Source organism: Hakea prostrata, chromosome 3 (assembly GCF_041222555.1).
Source record: "Hakea prostrata isolate BN-2017 chromosome 3, UWA_Hpros_2, whole genome shotgun sequence".
Lineage (NCBI taxonomy): Eukaryota > Viridiplantae > Streptophyta > Magnoliopsida > Proteales > Proteaceae > Hakea > Hakea prostrata.
The window spans coordinates 63663841-63683801 of NC_142602.1; the positions used below are offsets into that span (position 1 = coordinate 63663841).

The 19961-nt window shown below is 38.8% G+C and overlaps 1 protein-coding gene across 1 annotated transcript in view; it reads left to right on the forward strand.

Moving 5' to 3' along the window:
• The window catches only part of LOC149022737 (glycine--tRNA ligase, chloroplastic/mitochondrial 2-like), an 88609-nt gene that overhangs the window by 30020 nt on the left and 38628 nt on the right, over positions 1 to 19961 (forward strand). Inside the window, exons 16-19 of the mRNA XM_089147686.1 lie at positions 9435 to 9498; positions 10563 to 10590; positions 15825 to 15915; positions 16122 to 16193. Coding sequence (XP_089003812.1) covers positions 9435 to 9498; positions 10563 to 10590; positions 15825 to 15915; positions 16122 to 16193 — 255 coding nt within the window. The remainder of the gene's footprint in view (positions 1 to 9434; positions 9499 to 10562; positions 10591 to 15824; positions 15916 to 16121; positions 16194 to 19961) is intronic.

Here is a 19961-nt window from a genome sequence, read left to right on the forward strand (position 1 = left end):
AAGTAGGAAGGGAATGCTCCACCTAAGTACTTAGTTTCTTTTTTCGTATGAAAGATTTTGACTGTTGCCCCAAACTAAGTCCTAATCATATTATGAAAATTTTGAAAACACGAGAAAACGTCACTTTTTTGGTGAAGTTAGTAAACCCATGTGGTCCTAATGCAATAGTCAATAAAAGTAACAAACCATCTATGACTAGATAAAGACATGGTCCGAGAAGGACCCCACACATTAGAGTGAATGACTGAAAAGGGATTTTACTACGATAATTTGAAATAGGGTAAACATGCCTAGTCTGTTTGGCCAAAATACATGCCTCACAATAAAAATCATTCAAATTACATGTTTTAATCAGATCAAGAAATAACTGGGACAAAATAGGTAAAGGAACGTGGCCAAGAAGACGATGCTACTGCAATAAGGTAAAAAGTGCAGGAGAGGTGGAACTAGAGACTGTAGAAAGAGCTGATGGGGACCCATCCATCAAGTAGAGCCCCCATTTCTGTTACCACTGCCAATTATAAGCCCCATTTCTAGGTCTTGAAACACACAATGAGAAGGAATTTTTTTTTTCTTTTCAGTTCATATTACGAATAAGGCTACTAATAGATAAAAGATTAGCCGAAAACTTAGGAACATGCAAGACTATAAGGTAAGAGAAGGCGAACAGATAATAGATCCTTTCTTATAGATAGGGTAGTGAGATCCATCAGCCGTTCAAACATCCTGAGCAAAAGGAAAGTATGAAAAAAAGTAGATGAGCTTGTCATATGGTCGGTTGCTTCAGAGTCGATTATCCAGGAGGGAAAAATCAAATTGACATTGTGACAACCAAAAATAGCTATAGGGATACTCACATTGGAGTTGGTACTAGAGAAGATGAGTCAAGTCTGGACATCAATTGGCGAAGGTGCTGGAGCTCATATGAGGATAGAGGTGTTGGAGTACTCAGGGCGTTAGATCTGGCTTGATTTGCAGATGTTTGATTGCAGCCCTTGGTTCCATTCCTACCTCCTCCACGGGAATTTGTTGGACGTCCATGCAACTTCCAATGCTTGTCCTTTGTATAACACTCTTTTCCACAATACTCGCATTTTACTGGAGGGCGAAAATCACCAGAACTCGATTTATTATTGCCATAACCAACCACTAATGCAGATCTATCAGATGTCTGAGTGTGTACCATAGCTGTCCTTCGACTGTCCTCTGTATCTACCATGGTGGCATAGGCTTGATCCAGAGAAGGGAAAGGCTCTCTAGAAAGGATCTCTGCGCGAATTTGATCAAATTCTATATTCAATCCTGCCAAAAAATCATACTCTCTGTTTATCTTCCCATTATTGATAGGCAATAACATCTTCAGCATTCTTTAATGTAAATTTCCCATAGAAATCTAAAGTCTGGTAATTTCCCAAAAAATGTTATAGTACTGAGAAAGAGTGAGGTCCTTCTGCTGTAACTGATTGATTTTCCGTCTAATTTCAAAGCACTGTGCATCATTGCCTACTGTAGAATATGTATCTTTAGCAACTTTCCAAATAGTTGCCGCATTAGGAAGGAGGAGATAACTCTCTGCTATGCTTGATTCAATGGAGTTGAGGAGAAAACCCATGACCAAGCATTTATCTGTATACCACTTAGAAAGTTGCAGACTAGGTGTGGAAGGTTTGGTAGAAGTCCCATCAAGATGGCTAGTAAGACCACGAGCACCAATAGCAAGGGAAACTGAACAAGACCATCTAAGATGATTTGCCCCATTAAGTTTCACAATGGTCATCTGAAGCGGAGAAAACTCACGATCCCTATGAATGAAAGACATGGGAGACTCTTTAGATGTACCAGACAAGGGAGATATGGGATCAACCATCGTAAGAAAATATTACTCAAACTTACAAATAGCTCCCTGGAATTATTTGAATCTACAATCAAACCCATGAAGGTTTTCAAATTTACGAACAAGTCCTTGAACTTTTTTGATTTACAAAAAAGTCCCTAAAATTATTCGAATTTGCAAAACAGCCCCCGAACTATTTGAAATTACAAAACGGCCCCCCGAACTATTTGAATTTACCGAAAAGGCCCCCAGAACTATTTAAATTTACGAAACAGCCCCCTGTGAATCAAAGGAAATCTGCCATGATTCAGGTGCAGACCAGGGTGCAGCAGGTTCTAGAGGGTCTGGAAGAGCAGCAGGTGCAGACCAGATGGTTTACAGAGTCATCCTAACAACTGCTGGAACCCTTGATGTGGAGTTGTTTCCTGATCTGCGTGTGGAAGAAACCCAAATATGTTCCAGCCAAAACTATGAAAGCAAGTCCCAAATACAGCAAACAACGCTGCGAGGAAATAGCGAAGGTAATCAAGTTGAAAAGAGCAGCGACAGTGAGGGAAATCAAGAGAAAGAAAGTTAGCAACGCCACCAGTTAACAGCGAAGGTAATCAAGTTGAAAAGAGCATTGACATCGGCAGTGAGGGAAATCAAGAGGAAGAAAGTTTCTCTAGTTCCCTCTTTCTTCCCTAATCAAAATTAGGCTTTTGATACCATGTTGTAATGTGAAGAATTGCTCAGAAGTATTTGATTCATAAACCCCGATAGGGGATTTATAGTTACAATCTAGTTAAGTTCCACACTAAGTAGGAAAAGGAAATACAAAACAAATAGAAATAAAAAACTAACTCTAGACTCATTAGGAAACAGAATCTTATTCTGATTAGAAAACCTCAGTCCATGCTTTCAACATATCTATAGTTAGCTGTGGATCGGCATGAGTGGGGATTTCCATAAAGCCTATCTGAATGTATAATATTAGCCCTTCGGGGAGTGCTTGTTCTTCCATTGCTAAAACTGATAATTCAGCATCTTTCCCTGCATAAACTAGTAAGCTTTTACTATTGGCATCCTTTATTGCCATTCCATAGGCTGCTTGCATAGTTGCGTCTACTAAATCTCCATCACAATGCAAAGCCACCACATGAGCAGGCTTTAGGAACATTGCAACTCTAGGCAATACGGATACCCAAAATTTCAGCTATATATTCTGTTTTTGCTTTCTGTTCTCCTTTAATAGTGGAGATAGTAATAAAAGTGGTGTAGGTATGACAGTGGATAAAGATTTAAATAACGATGTGGTGGGTGTTAAAAGATTATTGCTATCAAACTTGAAATTTTGGGTGTTAATGCAAGGAATTCGTCAAGGAGAAAAGATTATAATAAAGGGTGATTTAAATGGTTATATTGGAGAAGATCAAAGATGCTATGAGAGTGTACATGGAGGATATGGTTTTAGAGAGAGGAATTAGGAAGGGATCTCAATTTTAGATTTTGCTATTGCTTTTGATCTATCTTTGGTAAATACTTATTTCAAAAAGAGAGAAGAACATTTGATTCCCTTCAAAAGTGGACATCATAAAAGAAAATTTTATTTCTTTCTAACTAGAAGGTCTGATAGATTGTTATGCAAGAATTGCAAGGTGATACTAGGGGAAAGTTGAACCACACAACATACAGGTTGTGGATATGTGTTTAACTTGACAAACTTAGAAAATGCGCAAGTTAACTATCCTAAGATAAGATGGTGGAACTTAAAAGGAGAATGCATGAAATCCTTCACTAATGAAGTAGTGAAACAAGGGAAGTGGGATTTTAAGGGGACACTAATGCAATGTGGAATGATATGGCTACGTGTATTAGGGAGGTGACTAAAGATGTCATAAGTGAATCAAAAGTAAAGCTCCATTCCTATAGAGAGTTGGCGGTTGGATGGTAAGGTTCAAGCAACCATTAAGAATAAGAAAGCTAGTTTTAAGACATGGCAAAGGATTAAGGATGTAGAGGATTTACAAAGGTATAAGTTGGCTAGAAATGAAGCTAAGAAATTTTTGGGAAAAGCAGGAGAATTTTTTTTTTTGAAGATTTATACAATTAGCTGGGTCAAAAGAAGGGGAAAAGAAAAAAAAATAAAATCTATTTATAAGTTGGCTAAAATAAGGGATAGGAAGAGTAGAGATCTAGACCATGTTAGATGTACTAAAAGTGAAGTTGCTGAAGTACTAGTATGTAACGAGGACAACAAGAAGAGATGGGAAATCTATTTCTTTAGCTTTCTAAATGAGCATACTTCAGGTACCTGTGATTCAAACAATTACACCTTTCACCATGGCACCAATTTTCAAACATATATATAGAGAATTTCGATGTCCGAAGTAAAAGAAGCTCTAAGTAGGATGAAAGTAGTCAAAGGTACTAGGTCCCAATAAAATCCCAATAGAAGTATGGAAGAACTTAGGAACCTTTAGCTTGGCTAACTAAGTTTTTAGTAAGATTATGAGCATAAGGAAAATGCTAGATGAATGTAGGGGAAGCATCATGGTCCCAATTTATAAAAATAGATGAGATACTTAAAGCTGTAATAATTATGGAGGCATCAAATTGATGAGTCATTCTATAAAGTTATGGGAGAGAGTAGTTCAAACCTGTTTGGCACAAATAACCACAATTACAGAGAACCAATTTGGCTTTATGCCAGGAAGATCTACAACGAAAGCTATTTACATTATAAGGAGACTTATGGAAAGGTATAGGGAGTGTAGGAAATATACTCATATGGTTTTTATTGACCTAGAAAAAGCTTATGATAAGAGTCCCTAAAGCATTAATTTGGAAAGTACTAGGAAAGAAATGGTCCAAGTAAATACGTGGACATATTTAAGGATTTGTTTGATGGTTCAATGACAACTTTAAGAATAGTGGGGGGACAAAGTAGTTAATTCCCAATTACAGTTGGCTACATCAAGGATCAGCTTTAAGCCCACATTTATTTGCACATATAATTGATGAATTAACCAAAGACATTCAAGATGAGTTTCCTTGGTGTATGTTTTTTATTGATGATATTGTGTTGATAGATGAGACACACGTAGGGATTAATACCAAGTTAGTTTGTAATTTCAGTCATGATCAGGAGAACGATGAGGTGGTGAATCTTGATTAATAGGAGATTTCACAAAGCAATTGTTGCGGGTACCTTGGTTCAATCATAAATAAAAAAAATTAATGATATAGAGGACAATGTTTCCCAAAGAATTAAAATAGGGTGGATGAAGTGGGGAGGTTGTTTGGGGTCTTGTGTGATTAACGTACCCCCGTAAAGCTTGAAGAAAAATTCTATAGAACTGTTGTTTGACCAGCTATGATGTATGGTTCAGAGTGTTGGGTTGTTAAAAAACATCTTTTAGATAAACTTAGTGTAGAAAAATTGATGATGCTAAGATAGATGAGTGACAAAACTAGGAAGGAGAAGATTAGGAATGTTCATATTTGAGCTAGTGCTGTGAACACAAAGACCCCTCCTAATCAGATCATCAGGTGAGGCTCTCAAGAGGGATAAAAAAGCCTCTAAAATCTGGCAAAACCCCTTAGAGGGGTAATTTAGGCATTTTTTGCCTTTCTTGAGAGTTGGATTGACCTCCAATTTTGAGTCTGCGATTTAAGTCTTTTCAATTCCTAGTTTGAGTTAAATTGGGATTGGTTGGAGAAGGTTTACTTTTGAGTCAAGTCATGTTTGAAAGAGTCCAGTTGAGTTAGGATAGGACTCCTAACTTATTTAGTTAATAATTAAAAAAAAAAAATTATAAGTACAATTAGTTTGTAAAGCAATTCTTATCTGATAAGGAAATCCTAAGTTGAGTCAGAGTATGCTTTCAGGCTATAAATAGCCTTTCATTGTAACTTATTTTTCAGATTTGATGAATTGAATATTTGAGTGTCTAATTGCCTGAGTGTGGTAGGGTTCCTAAGAGGGGGCCCTTGCCTTTGAGACTGTTCTTCATTGATTTCCAGCATTCAAGCAAGTATTCCAGCAAGTTTTGAAGCATCAAACAGGCAACTACAGAAGCTTTCTTCAAGTTCCAGCCACTTCGAAGTAAGTTCCAACCCATCCCCTATGTTCCCTTGTTCCCTCACCCTTCCCCTCTTAGCCACACAACTCCACAGTCCCTTCACCTCTGGTCAGGCATTAGTGACCCACCCAAACCCATTGCAGGCCACCCCTGGCCCTCCCCTGCACTTTTCCCTCCGCCCTAGCCTTTCCCCTAGAGTCTGCAAGTCTTTCCTTCTCCTTCTTTCCACGGCTGAAAAACCCTAACCCCATTAGAAAACCCTGTCTCCAGTCCCTTTCCATCGCTTTTCTCTTACAATTGGATTGCGAATACCCAAGGAGCAAAACCCACCATCAGTTCCCCCATTACAGCCCTATTTTCTAAACTTCCAGAAATTCCTGCAGTTCATCTTCTACAGAAGAATTCTGCAGAATTTTTGAAGAGTTCTGAAACCCTACTTTGAGACCACCCAAACTGTCTAAGACTTCTGAACCTTTTGAGTCCTAATTCTGAATCACAAAACCGGTAACATCAGCACCCAAAACCCCACTGGCCGAAACCTCTGTAAACCCTAATCCAAATCCCAGTTGACGTAGGACTTGATTTTTAAATCTGAAATTCCACTCCTTAAGAATTCAGATCTGGAATTGCACTTTCAGCAGGCCTAGACAATGTTGAAGTCCCTTAAAAACCCTCCATCTATCTCTGGATTAATCCTGGGCGGCCACCTAATCTAGGGACTACATCCTAAATCCTAAGCTTACATCGTGGTTTACATCAATTGGTATCAGAGCATTAGGTTCCAGCATGCTTTAAACATCTGAGACAACATGGATGACCCAGATTCAAGGCAACAATTGGAGCAATTACTGAAGATACAGCAAGATATGCTTGCAAAGCTGACAGAGTTGAACACAAGGGTCACTAATTTGGAGCAAACAAGGACTGCAGACAGAGTAGCTGAGTTCATTCGAGTTGGCCCAGGAAAAATACCAGATCTCGCCAACTCAAGCAGGATCTCGCTTTTTCTCAAGGGAGAGATTGCCCTCGAGAGCGAGACCTTGAACCTTGCTTACAATATCCTGGTCACCTGCTTTGCATTTCATTGCTTCAAGAAGGCAAGTATGCCTATAAATGAACTTCGTCACGCTCCTTTCCTTTGCCATGACGATCTTGTATGATTTGATATTGCCTATGTCCTCAAATATAAGATCAAGGCAATGGGTTGCACAAGGAGTCGAAAAAAGCCTCTTCCTGTTCTCCATCAACAACTTACCAGCAGCATTGTAGCTGGCAGCATTGTTGGTCATTGCTCGTATGACATTCTCCCCTCAGTATCCTCCACCTTGGTGTCCAACAGCTGAAACATCATATTTGCATCTTTTTTATGTTACACTTTACCAAGTTTTTGTTTATGAGGTCTGGCGCCAATACTCGTATTTCCACTTAGGGTCCTTTGATTTTGCCCTCCTGTTGGGTCTTTCATGGGATCATGCAGCTGTACTTGCCAGTGCATTATCCCCACTCCTAGTAGGTCCACTACTAATGCCTCCGTTGATGAATATGATAGGGAAAACAGAACAGTGAGTAGCAAATATCAAGTTGAACTACCAATTAACAATTAAAAAAATAGCACTTGCTGAAAAAAAGAAAAAGAAAAAAGGAGCAGTTGCAAAATTTTCATAATTGTAACAAACAAACAAAAACATAACAGTCATAAACGTAACAAAAGTAATACTAGGCTGCTGGAGAAGATGACAGAAACAAATACAGCAGGAGTAAACTCTATTCTACACAACTAAATAATAGTAGGAGAATAACAATTAACAAATTACAGCAGGATGATTGAAACTGGAAATTGCATTTAAAAAAATGACACTAAACTTGAAATAAAATTATAAAAAAAAAGCCAATTGGAGTTGCAGACTTGCAGGGAAAAAAAATTACCTATCATTGGCTACACAGGTTAAAAGGAGAAGTTGCCGGAAAGCTGCCGGAGCTGGAGAAGAGAATTGGCGGAGGGAATAGAGATGAATCTGCTGAAGGGACACAGTTGCATAAAAAATGATACAATATAAATAAAAATTTAAAATTATATATTGAGTTGCAGACTTGCTGATGTGAACTGGGACCTAGGGTTTTACTGATTGGGGTAATGCCCTAGATTTAGGCTCACTCCAGAACACTTTTCAGTAGAATCAGCAGTCAATTAGGGTATAGAATACCATTCGGTTGAAGGAAATTGGTTGGTTATGGGGTTCTAGGGTTAGGAAAGGTCTGGCATTAGGCTCGGCTAGGGTTAGGGGTCTAGGCTTGAAGAATAAACCCTGAAACTTTGCTGAAACTTATATTTCAGAACTAAAATTGAGAGGTTTAATGGATTCTAGGGTTTGGCTAGGCTGGGAATCTGGGATTAGAGCTGCTGTTATTCTTGTATAATTTAGATTTAATCCTAATAGGTTTGGGTTGGTTTGAAGCTCCCTACTTGGGGTAGGACTCTTGGGGAAGTCAACTGGGGTTAGGACTTGAAAGGGGGAGGTATAGTAGGTTTGGGACGATAATCCTAAAGGGGATTTCACTCTGAACCGTTCGGTTTAAATTGACTTACGTGGCAAGCATCTGACGGTAGCGCGGCTGCAAGAGGGGCTACCCCCGCAAATGAAAATCAGTGTTGGTAAGGGTTTTGTGGAGAAGAGGTAGTTTCATGTATGTGTTTTGCAATTTAGATTTAGGTTTAAGTTAAGTTTTTTCTTTTTTAATATTAGTCAAGCCCATGTAGCACTGATCAAAGTTTCAGTGTAATTTGCAATCAGTAGATTTATTTAGATTAGATCAACTAGGATAGTAAACCTCAGCCCTTGATATGGTATCTTTATATTTAAAAAGTAACTAAAAGAACGAAATGGCGGACGCATTGGCTTGTTTGGTATATTTATATTAGAAAAGTAAAATAGTATGAAAAGATGGATGCCATGGCTCATAAGGCATCCAAAGTGCCTGCTTTGTTCAGCTAGTATAAAGCGACACTTGCCTAGCCCTATCAATACTGCCTGGATGTTAGCTTACACCTTGACAACAATGTTTGAGTCTGGCCCAATGTGAGGTTTCCTGAGTTTCGATTGAAACCTGGTATTTCCTCGGCAAAGCTTAACTGTTAATGCGCTGGTTGAAACTGGTCAAAATACCAAAATGTGCAAGATATGGTTGAAACCAAGTCGAAACTTGTGACGACTCAGTTCTCACTCTGGATAAATAATTAGCTTTTACATCCTATAGTATTTTGTATTTAGTGTTGTTTTTGGGTTTAATTGGATAAGAGTATATGTAGTGTATTTTGTATTTAGCGTTGTTTTTGGGGTTTAACTGGATAAGTATATGTAGCAACAATTTGATTATATAATGTTGAATTTTATATTTTTTGTCAATGATTTTACGGTTAAGGTTCCTGATGACTGGAAAATTTGTATACATGTTAAGTCTTGGCATATGATTTATGATGCATTTTGAGTTTGAGGTTAAGTGTTAATTTCCTTAATCAATTTCTCATCTTTTTTCAGGCTGCCGAGGGTTTTTGTCGTCGATATGGTGTACCTTTGCAATCTTTGTACAGTAAGGAGGATGGTAAGATAATGTAGATGGACCTGTATCAAGGAATTTCTATTTACGTATATTGGCTTGGATTGCTCCGTTACTATGGTAGTTTTGGTATGTTTATTCTGGATTCTATGTTCAAGTGTAAAAGCTGTTGGCTTTGGCTATTGTAATATCTGCTTATCCTGTGTTTTGATGTGGAAATATAAAAAGGTATATTTCTGTTCCTGTTGTAATATTTTGTGATCCAGTTCATTTTGAATGTTTTGAAAATTGGTTTCTATGTGCCTTTTAATTTTGTAAAGAGGGTCTTATTTTGGTGGTGGAATATAATGGGATGTGACCAGTGGGCTGAAAATTATTTCCAATGATAGCTTCTCCTCCCCTCCCCCCCCAAAAAAAGGGATCAAATCTCTTTTTATTTGTTATGCTTTGCTAGTTAGGTTAAATCAACTCAATTTCTTCTATTGAATTGATATTTACATGCGTACATATTGCATAATAAGATGTTCTGTGCTTCAAAACTATGTTTTACATGTATCCTGAGCATTTTTTAAGTGTTTTTTGACAACTTGCATACGTTTCTTTACTGTATGTTCTGCCACTCTAATATGAGATGATAGAATACATCTCTTAAAATCACTGCTAGTTAATGGAATAGTTGCCTTGTCATATTGACAGCTCCCAGTTCAAAATGGGAGTACAATTACGAGAATGCCTTCGTAATTGCCATTGCCATTGCCATGTACCTGTATTACTGAAGTTGGTTTATATTTCATAGATGTCACTATGGTTTAAAATCTTGCAAAGTTATGCTGTGATTTTGGTAAATTTCAGAAATCTTAAACCAATGAGGTAGGGGTCAAAAAATTTTTTTTTTGGGTACAAAATCTTGATAAAAAATTTGGTCCTTTTTGGTAAATTGAGCAAAAGCATGGTTATGTCAAAATCTCAAAGAGCCCTTGCGGCCAAGGTGTTCTTTTGAAATCTCTTTGCCCGGCAGATTTTGACCATCACTTGATATCATTTATTATTTAGCTTCATATATTCTCATTTTGGTCAACTTCTATTTCATTTCTTTATTTTTTTTTCAGGGAAGACAGAGTACGTCTATATTCCCCCGCTTCCCCCCCTTTAGAGGTTCATTCCTATGCCTTGTCCTTGCTATAATGCTGGCCATGGTGGGAGAGCGAGATCTCGCCACCCAAAAAAAGTGAGATCTCAATCGAGATCTACAAAAATCTGGCGTAGTCTTGGTGGGTTTTAGGGCCCTGGCTGGGCTGAAACTTGATATTTAGCCTATTTAAGGCCTTTTGAACACATTGGTGGCCTTAGTTTTGTGAGAAAATAACCGTAAGTAAGTCTTCTAAGTCGACCCTATGTGTAAAATGCGAAAAGGTTAGACAAATGCAAGGTGTAATGTAGACAGACATGTAATGTAAAGATATCAAGTAATTCAAGTTATCAACTATCAAATATCAAATACATTAACATTACACATCAAGTGATCAAACTATCAAAGAACTTAAATGTCTTCAGAATTTTACAACCATAAGAAATTTTAGACTTTTAGTAAGTTATAAATCATAATCCATAAGTTCACAATCATAACTCACAAGTCACAAGAGTACAAAAGTAACAAGATTACAATTTACAACTTACACAATTATAACTTACAAGACTACAAGACAATAAGAGTATCACTCAACATTCTGCATCAATTGATTCTGAACGGTGGCCACATATGGCTCCCAAGTCAACCCATCACTGTAGTATGTCACATATCGGTTTATATGGAACTGATATGTCTCCATGTCAGAATACTTGAGGAATAGCACTCTGGGATAACCTTCAATCATTGGTGGGTGAAAATGCCATTCATGTTGTTGTTCATATTGCTATTGAGTATATGGGTAGGGGTTTCTAAAACAACTCAGTTAACAACCCACCTTCACTCCCATATGTGTACTCTCCAGGTGTAGGGTCTTGAGGAATAACATGATTTCCATAAGAAGAATACCATGTAATCTGATCCGGTGTTGTGATCCTCGTATGGTACCCCGTATAGGTACCCCGATGCCTGCCAATTGGCCAAACTTTGTTGTTGTGAATCACTGTGACCATGATCTAGGCTCATGCTTCCCATGTTCAATTCAAGATCCTGCATGCTCACATCATCATTCGTTTGCCCCTGGTTTGATCTGCTCTTCCTACTCCTAGTATAAGTCTAAGAGATAGGGGAACTGTGGCTCACATGTGTCAGATGACTCGGACCTGGTGGAGGTGACTCCCTTTGTTGACCCTAACTTCCACCAGCAACACCACCAACTTGATTGCCTCCATGACTTGATGGTTGACTTGGGCCACTTGGACCTCTGCTATCATCGGCATCATCTGAACTCCCATTACTAGACATCATCGTAGTTCTTTCAAGTCGATCAGGTGGCTCCACAAATGGTACACTTGGTCCTATTAATGTTGCTATAGTAGCTTGACCCTAATCAGAAGATACGTGCTCAGCCACAACATTTGGGTCCATAGCAGCAGCAATGGTAGGATCCGGCTGCCCTCCTGGTCCATCCAGCACTTGGCCACCTCGATCCCTAACCCAATGATATATGACATCATCTTCTCCGGGGGGCTCGTGGAATATATCAGTCAACTCAATCGGTTCCCGATTTTCGTCATCTATATCACTTGTATGTGCCCTAGTCTCAATCTCATGTTGTAATGCACATACACTAAGTCCTCGAGCCTCTTACTCCCCAATCTGTTTTATACCTTACTATGGATGAGTGAGAAGGTGCTCCAGTTCCTCTCGTAACCAGAGATGAGCATGTCTGTGAGAGTACTTTAATTGCTATGTCCCTGAGATTTGGCGCACTAGTTCCATATAGCATCTGCTAATCAGCTGCATAACCAAATATAAGAATGCATTAGGCTAGTAAACCTTAATATTTATATAACTTATCAGTTATCACTTACAGAGTTATAAACTTATAGACTTATAGTACTGGACTATTTACCAGGATCATTTTTTTGCCTAGTTGCAATCGCAGAAGGCTTTCCAAAACTCCTAGAGGCATCCCTGAACTCCCTGATCTGTACACCAATTCTTCAATTATTGTACTTTTACTATTGTATATGCACTAATGCAAGAAGTTGAAGAATCAATTGAATAAGTTCTCACCTCTCCATTAATTGTCCCCTGCATGACGGGATTTGACACAAGCTTCTCCACCACGTCTTGCACTGCATTCATCAACTTTACATTAAGCCCCAGATCATTCTTGTAATGGTACTTTGGGTTGAGGTAATAAGCTTGTATTGTGGAAATAAAAAATTTGGTTAGTGATTTGGTTGTTTACTTGTTTATAAATTATAAGTTATAAGTTATAACTTCTAACAAATTAACAATGTAAATTAAAGTATACAACAAAAACTTGAAGACTTAAAAGTGATTCACCAGCCAAGTCACAAGTGCAAAGGATGCATCAAGTGGTCTCCCATCTATCATCGATGGTCCTCTCATAGGATTTGAAGGAGCCAAGGCAACAACTCTAACCAACTCTTTCATTTGCTGGAGGGCAACATATGTGTGGGGCATTCTGGGCTTCTTCTCCGAATCCACCATCCTTAAACAAACACAATAGGCTCTAAAATTCCCACTGTCCTATTCAGCTGCCTCCAAAAGGAATCATCAGCAATGGTTTGTTGGACTAGTATTGCATCAGAATGGCTAGATCCACACCAATTAAACCACTCCGCACTTGCAAACATGTGCCGTAGACCCACCACTTTCTTCTGGAAGCTTTTTAGAGCTACATAGTTGGTGGCGAATCTAGTCAATCCAAGTCTGACTAGGTCACCCTTACAGTGGTTCCTCATCATCTTCAGCACATAACCATGGTTATAAATAAAATTATTTACCCTTCTAGCCCTATCAACCACAACATTGATTTTCTTTTCCCCAAGTCCTTCAACATAAGATCAATTGAATGTGCTGCACATGGTGTCCAAAAGAGGTGGATCCTGCTGCTCTTCTTGTTCATCAACATTTCACCAGCTTTTTTGAAGTTAGCACTGTTATCTCTGACAATTTGGACAACATTCATTGGCCCTACCTTGAGGACCACCTGCCTATGAAGCTTGTAAAGGTGTCAGCATCTTTGATTTTATCTGAGGCATCCACTAACTTGAAGAAGGATTTCTTTCCATTGCAGCTCAACATGAAATTAATGATGGACTGTCTAGTAGAACCAGTCCATCCATCAGCCATCACAGTAACACCATATGTAGTCTATTTTTCCTTCAATGAACCAATGTATTCCTCCACCTTCTGCTTTACCTTTGGTAAATATTTATTCATTACTTCCCAAGCTGTTGGGCCTTTAACCCCTACACCTGCCCTAGCAACTGCATTGATCATCCTCTGATAGTATGGTGTTTTGGCTACATTGGCTGCAATGTTGTTGTAGAGTGTAAATTTGCTGATTGCCAACCTAGGTTCTCCTCCCTATTGCCTTCTTTACCTCTAGGAAACATATATGGAATGCTTCTTTGATAGATGTCTTGAAGCTTGAAGAGGGAGGGGTCTTGGTCAAATGTGGCATCATAATGTCTAGTCTTCCTCCTCCTTTTGGTCCTCTCACTTCCATGAAAACTATGTCTTAGTGGCATGGATGCCCTTGACCCCGAACCACTTGCTCCTCTTGTTTGTTCATATTGCCTCACATTCTCAAAATGTAAGGACTATCTGCTAGCTTCCATTGCATCCTTCATCTGTCTCCACTCGGCCTGTGACTCAATACCCATAACCCTCCTCCTCTCCTCATTGTCGTCTGACTCCTCATCAACATCAACAAAAGGTCTAGCCAGCACTGTATCCTCAAATTCCCTTTGCTTTTGTGCCATCTCCTCCTTTTTTTTGTCTCCCTCCCTTTAAAGTTGCTGCAATTGCTTTTTGCATTTCATAAGGAACCTTGGGACACTTGGAAACATCTTTCTAGCCACTAGCCAAATGTTGCTTTAATCTGGTTGAACCACCAGAATTCAAGGTCTTGAGGCAATACTTGCATCGGGATTTTTTCTTGTCAGTAGTTAGTGGATCCCCATGTTGCCAAGCAATGTCCTCTTGAGTCCCACTACTGGTGCCGCCACTCCCACTAGTTGCCATTTAAGATACAAGTGTACAACATTGAAATGCATACATGAATGTTCCCAAATAATCATTAGAAATAATTTTTAGATAAATAAAAACATGTAAAAATAATTTATAAAACAACAAAACACACACACTTTGTTTTTAGATAACATATGTACAATGCTCAAACATACATGTTTGTATTTTTAAAATAAACTACATAATATGAGCATCATTTAAAAAAAAAAAAGATAAATTTTTATAAAATATTATTTTTTATAATTATTTTATGTAAAAATAATTTATAAAACAACAAAATAGACACTTTGTTCTAAGATAAAATATATACAATGCTCAAACAAACATGTTTGTATTTTTAAAATAAATTACATTATATAAGCATCATTTAAAAAAAAGAAGATAATTTTAATAAAATATTATTTTTCATAATTATTTAAATAAAAAATAAAAAAATACAGCAAGCATGATAATCAAATATGAATACATGGGATTGTAGCCCTCTAAATGTAGTTTAACATAAGTGATAATCACATTCATATCATAAGTATTTTTTTATAATTTATAATTTTAATTTTTTAGATAATATATTTTTTAAATACGAAAAAAAAAAATAATAACAGAAAACTAAATTTGTTTCCATGAAAGTGTAGATCAAAGCTAGTAGATCAAGATATATTTATACTACACTCACACACCCATTGTAGAAAATTGTATTTGAAAAAATTTAAATTTGGCAGAAAATCTTACCTTTGTTGAAGATCTAGTTGAAATAGGCTTGAATGATGATAATTTGCTGTTGTAGATGTATTGAGGATGTTTAGAAGTTGAATCCCCAACAAATTCCGCAAAAAATCAATTTTTCTGGCGAAAAATCAACTTGCAGTGAGAGAGAGGCTCGAGAGAAGTGAGATGTGCCTCTCGAGCAAGACAGGGGGTTTTAAAACCCCCTAAAGAGGTGGTTGGACCACCTTTGGCGAGATCTCGCGAGATGGCGAGAGTTCCCATCTCTCCCCTCTCGACTCTCATCTCGTCTCGCTATCTCGCGAGATCTAAGTTGGTTTTAGGTTTCCTTGCATATTTTTGAAGCTATTCATTATCGTTGTGATCCAAAACATGTAACATATTCATTAAGGCCTCATTTTTGCTTCTTCAAACATGCATCTAGATTTTCCTCTCAAATGACTTGTTCTAGTTCTAAAAAACCATGTCCTGTCATGTTTCTTGCTTCAATGTGTCTACGAGATGCTATGGATTTAACAATTGAGGAACCTTCACAGTTATGTGTATAAAGGAGGAAAAACATTTGTGGGGTCTACATCTTCGCAGCAAGCAACGCTAGATATTTTAAGAGCTTGATTTTCTGGGAACTCCCCTTGTATAAATGCTTTACTACTGATGTATTATTAAAAGTTTTTTGTTGGCTTCTTAGGTTACTCGTGAAGGATGGCTTATATTGTGATACTACTGCTATTGTTGTCTTTATGTGTAGGTTTTATCTGAAGAATTGGCTGTTACAATTAGTAAGATATCATTTCCAAAATCGATGCGTTGGAATTCTCAGGTGCATGCATTTTCCCTCTAGTTTTGTGATTTCTATGATAGCTTAATGTTCTGGTCTCCCATTGTTATGTTTTCTTAGTTTTTGCATTTCGTGAAGTATTGTTCTGGGGATATGCTCTAGTAACAATTATATGATCTTTGGGATATGTTCCTCAAAAAGAAAGTTGTATGTCAAATCTGTGTGCTACCGTAGTACCTGCTATAAGTTGTAACTGATTATACGTAGTGTTTTTGGTTTGCATCTGGCACAAGCTGTTATTTTTCTAGTCACCCTGACACATTTGTAAATTGTAACCTTTGTTGGTGTCTATATTTTCCTTCCTTGAGCTGATTTTATCTCGTAGATGCTTTTGCATGCATATGATGGATCACATGCTACAAAGGATATTTTTATCTTCGGTAATTCAACTGAACAAGCCCTGTTTGCTGTATGGCCCAGGTAGGAGGGCCTTCCTGGGTGGCTTAAGTATATTCCATATGGCAGTCAGTAATGCTAATCAATCTCGAACCAGTTAAGATAATCCTGTAAGAGGCCAGTTACAATAGGATTGTTGGACAATGAAAATGCTAGCATATTTATTACATGATAGAGACAAGAGAACTTTGGAACACTAAAGAATAAGGAATACTGAAGGAAGAAGGGGGTAAATGGGGAAATATGACCAGGGTTCCTCCCCTTTGGTTTAAGTTATTCTCTGGCTGACCCTATGGCATCTTACAACCAAGGTTTGAATTCTCCATTTTGAGACCTGTTTCGGCAAGCCTCAAAATGAAGATGGTGGCGAAATTTCAGCTGTCTCGACCGAAATCTGGTATTTTTTCCAGGAAATTTCGATGGCCAGTTTCAGCAATATTTTGATGGATTTTTGACTTTGGTTTTTGCATGCACTCTATGTGAAGCATAAATAACACAATGGAAAAGTCATATTGCATTAAAAAAAACCAATGTTAAATACTCTTTCATATCCTACCACTTGAGGGGCATGTGTGTTTGTCCGGTTAATTAGGACTCAACTGGAACAAAGTTACCAAAATGCCACTTATGCCAAATTTCTTGTAGGGCTGCAGGGTGTTCGGCTGCCATCCTAGGCCTTGTTTTGGTCCCTAGAGTGGCTGTGAATCTGGTTCACATCAACTCTCCCCTTCTTGAGAACATTCATCCCCGATGAATGGGTGACTTTCCTCTGGTTCTCAAATGGTCCTGAATCAATGCCTAGTGATTCTCAATGACCTTCTCTTTAGCTTCCTTGGGTGGGATAATTAGGAGTTGCTGATTAGGGTTTTAAGTCATTCTAGTTTGTCCAGAGGGTTTGCTTCTTCTTGGCTTCTTCAAGTAGATTGAGGGGTAATAGTACAATTCTTTGTCCCTTGTGTTCAAACACACACTTATTCTCAAGGTAGGTGATAGTGACATTATTGTCGGACATTGATGGCTACCTAAGGATAATGTCTGTTAGCTTTATAGAGGCTACGTCCCACCAGATTTTGTCAGAGTAGGAGTGTAGACTTACTGGTACTCAACACCTTGAGATTACCTTGAGTTTGGCACTGTTAAGGAGGGTACCTTCTAGGGTTGGGGTGCTTTTCAGTCTTTAGGCCGGCTCTCTTGGCGATGCTCTTTGACATCACGTTGGTTCTGCTTCTGCTATCCACTATGGTTTGAGCTAGAAGACCACCTGGCTTTGAGTTTGGTGTGAAAGACACTGCTCCTCCTCCAATTTTCACCTTCAGGCTCTCTCACTAAGGTCTTGCATATCACGTTCAGGCGAGGGTCGTGGTCCACGTTTTCTTCCTTGTACTCCTCTTGGTGCTGCTTCTAGTGAAGGACAAAGTACCTCCTCTTCTGAGACTTGTTGGTTGGCGTTGAAGACAACAACTCCCTTCTTCGAAGACACTCTCTGGAAAAGTGGCCCTTCCTACTATGGTAAAAGCACCATCTTGGGTTGCTGTTGATGACAGGGCCTCTTGCTCGGAAATCTGCTTTGGGTCAATTGGCCCCTTTTGGAGGAACTGTGGTAGAGGGAGTGAATGGCTTGCTGGTGGTTGGGTCCTTACTTTAGTTTTGATTTGTTTCTTCTATGCCAGTAGAGTTTCCGCCTCTAGGGCTTTGTCAAACAAATCGCAAGATCTTTCACATCAGTAACTCATGTGGCTACATGGATTTCATACTTCATGCCATGTCTTAATCGGGTTATTTTTTTTATTTTTCTCTCCCTAGTCCCTGTCCTTGAGGCTAAGGAGTCAAATTGCTAGATGTAGTTGGCAACAGATATGGTTCCTTGCTTTAGGGGGTGGAACTGTTCCTGTACCCTAGTTTTGTAGTGTTCTGGTAAATGCCTCTCTGTAAATTCCAGTGTCATCTGGTTCCAGGTTCGAACTCTCTACCTTCACAGTACAACTCTCTCCCCGTAGTGTTCCGCCGGCTTCTGGCAGCACCTACTAGCTTGGTTTTGGATAACCTTATCTTTCTGTCCTTTGATAGGTCATGCCAGTCAAAATAATCATCCAGGGCAGCTCTCCAATCTTAGAACACCTGTGGGTTCAAGGATCGATTGAATTCTTTAAGCTTGAACTTGACTTTGTGGTGGTTTTCTCCCCTTCTTCGGTCCTGGCCTTTTGTTGAAGTAGGATTGGATGTGCTCCTCTAAGGGAACTGGTGTCTGCTGATGGACTCACCCTTGTGGTGGCCTTTCTCCTTTCTCGTATCTATTTTAGATAGGATTGTTGTACCTAGATTGACGGGTATGACCATTCCTCTTTGTCTTCCCTGTATCCACCAACTGGAGGATCGTCTCTATATCAATAGGCTTCATTGGACTCTCCATGATGGGGAAGTAATCTGAATGTGGGCCCTTAGGGGTGGTGGAGGCGTGCGTAGCACTCTTCCCTACGGATTTTATTTTGATATGGTCATCCTATTGTTCTGTCCTTGCAGTGGGCTAGTACATCAGTTAGGCTGTTCTGTATACTCTCAAACTTGCTGGCTACTGTTGATTCATCCAAGCTTTGATACCACTTGATGTAACACCCAAATTGAGGGCTAATGTTCAGGATCAATTCAAGTGAACCAGCAGCAAAAATAGGGTTATATAACCCTGTGGTTAAGGTGTAGGGTTGAACTGAATGGTTCTAGGGCTTCGGAATAGTGTCTATAGTGTTTGGGTATCACTAGGGTCTAGGATTTATTAAATTCCCGATCTGAACCATGCTCTAATTTAAAATTCAGAACTGAACTCCAAATCTAGGGTTTACGAGGATTAGTGGTTTATTAGAAATTTAGGTTTCTGAGGGGTGGTTAGGGTTAGGGTTGAGGTCGAAGGTAAAGGAGGGGTAGGGGATGAGAACTCTGAAAGGAAATAGGATGTAGTTGAAGAGCTTGACAGATATGAGTTAGATAAAGGTGGGGTTTCTAGGGTTTTGAGAAGACAGTAAAGTGCAGAATTTTAGGGTTTTAGGTGAGGGGGACAGGGTTGAGGTTAGGGTCAAAGGTTAGAGGAGGGGAGGGGTATTGGAGTGGGGGTTTGTGGGGGGGGGGGGGTGAGATTTGAGTGAAGTTTTGGATGAAGGAAGGGGAATCCTAGGGTTTGAAAAGAATAAATAAATAAACAAAAAAAAAGGAAAACTATGTAGAAAAGTTTTTTTTTTTTTTTTTTTTGGGGGGGGGGCTGTGAGGAAGAACTAGGGTTGGGGAATTTCAGGGGTATGGGAGAATTAGGGTTGTTGCATAAGGCTGCCGCAGGCTATGGGAGGGAAGAATGAGGGCTGCGAT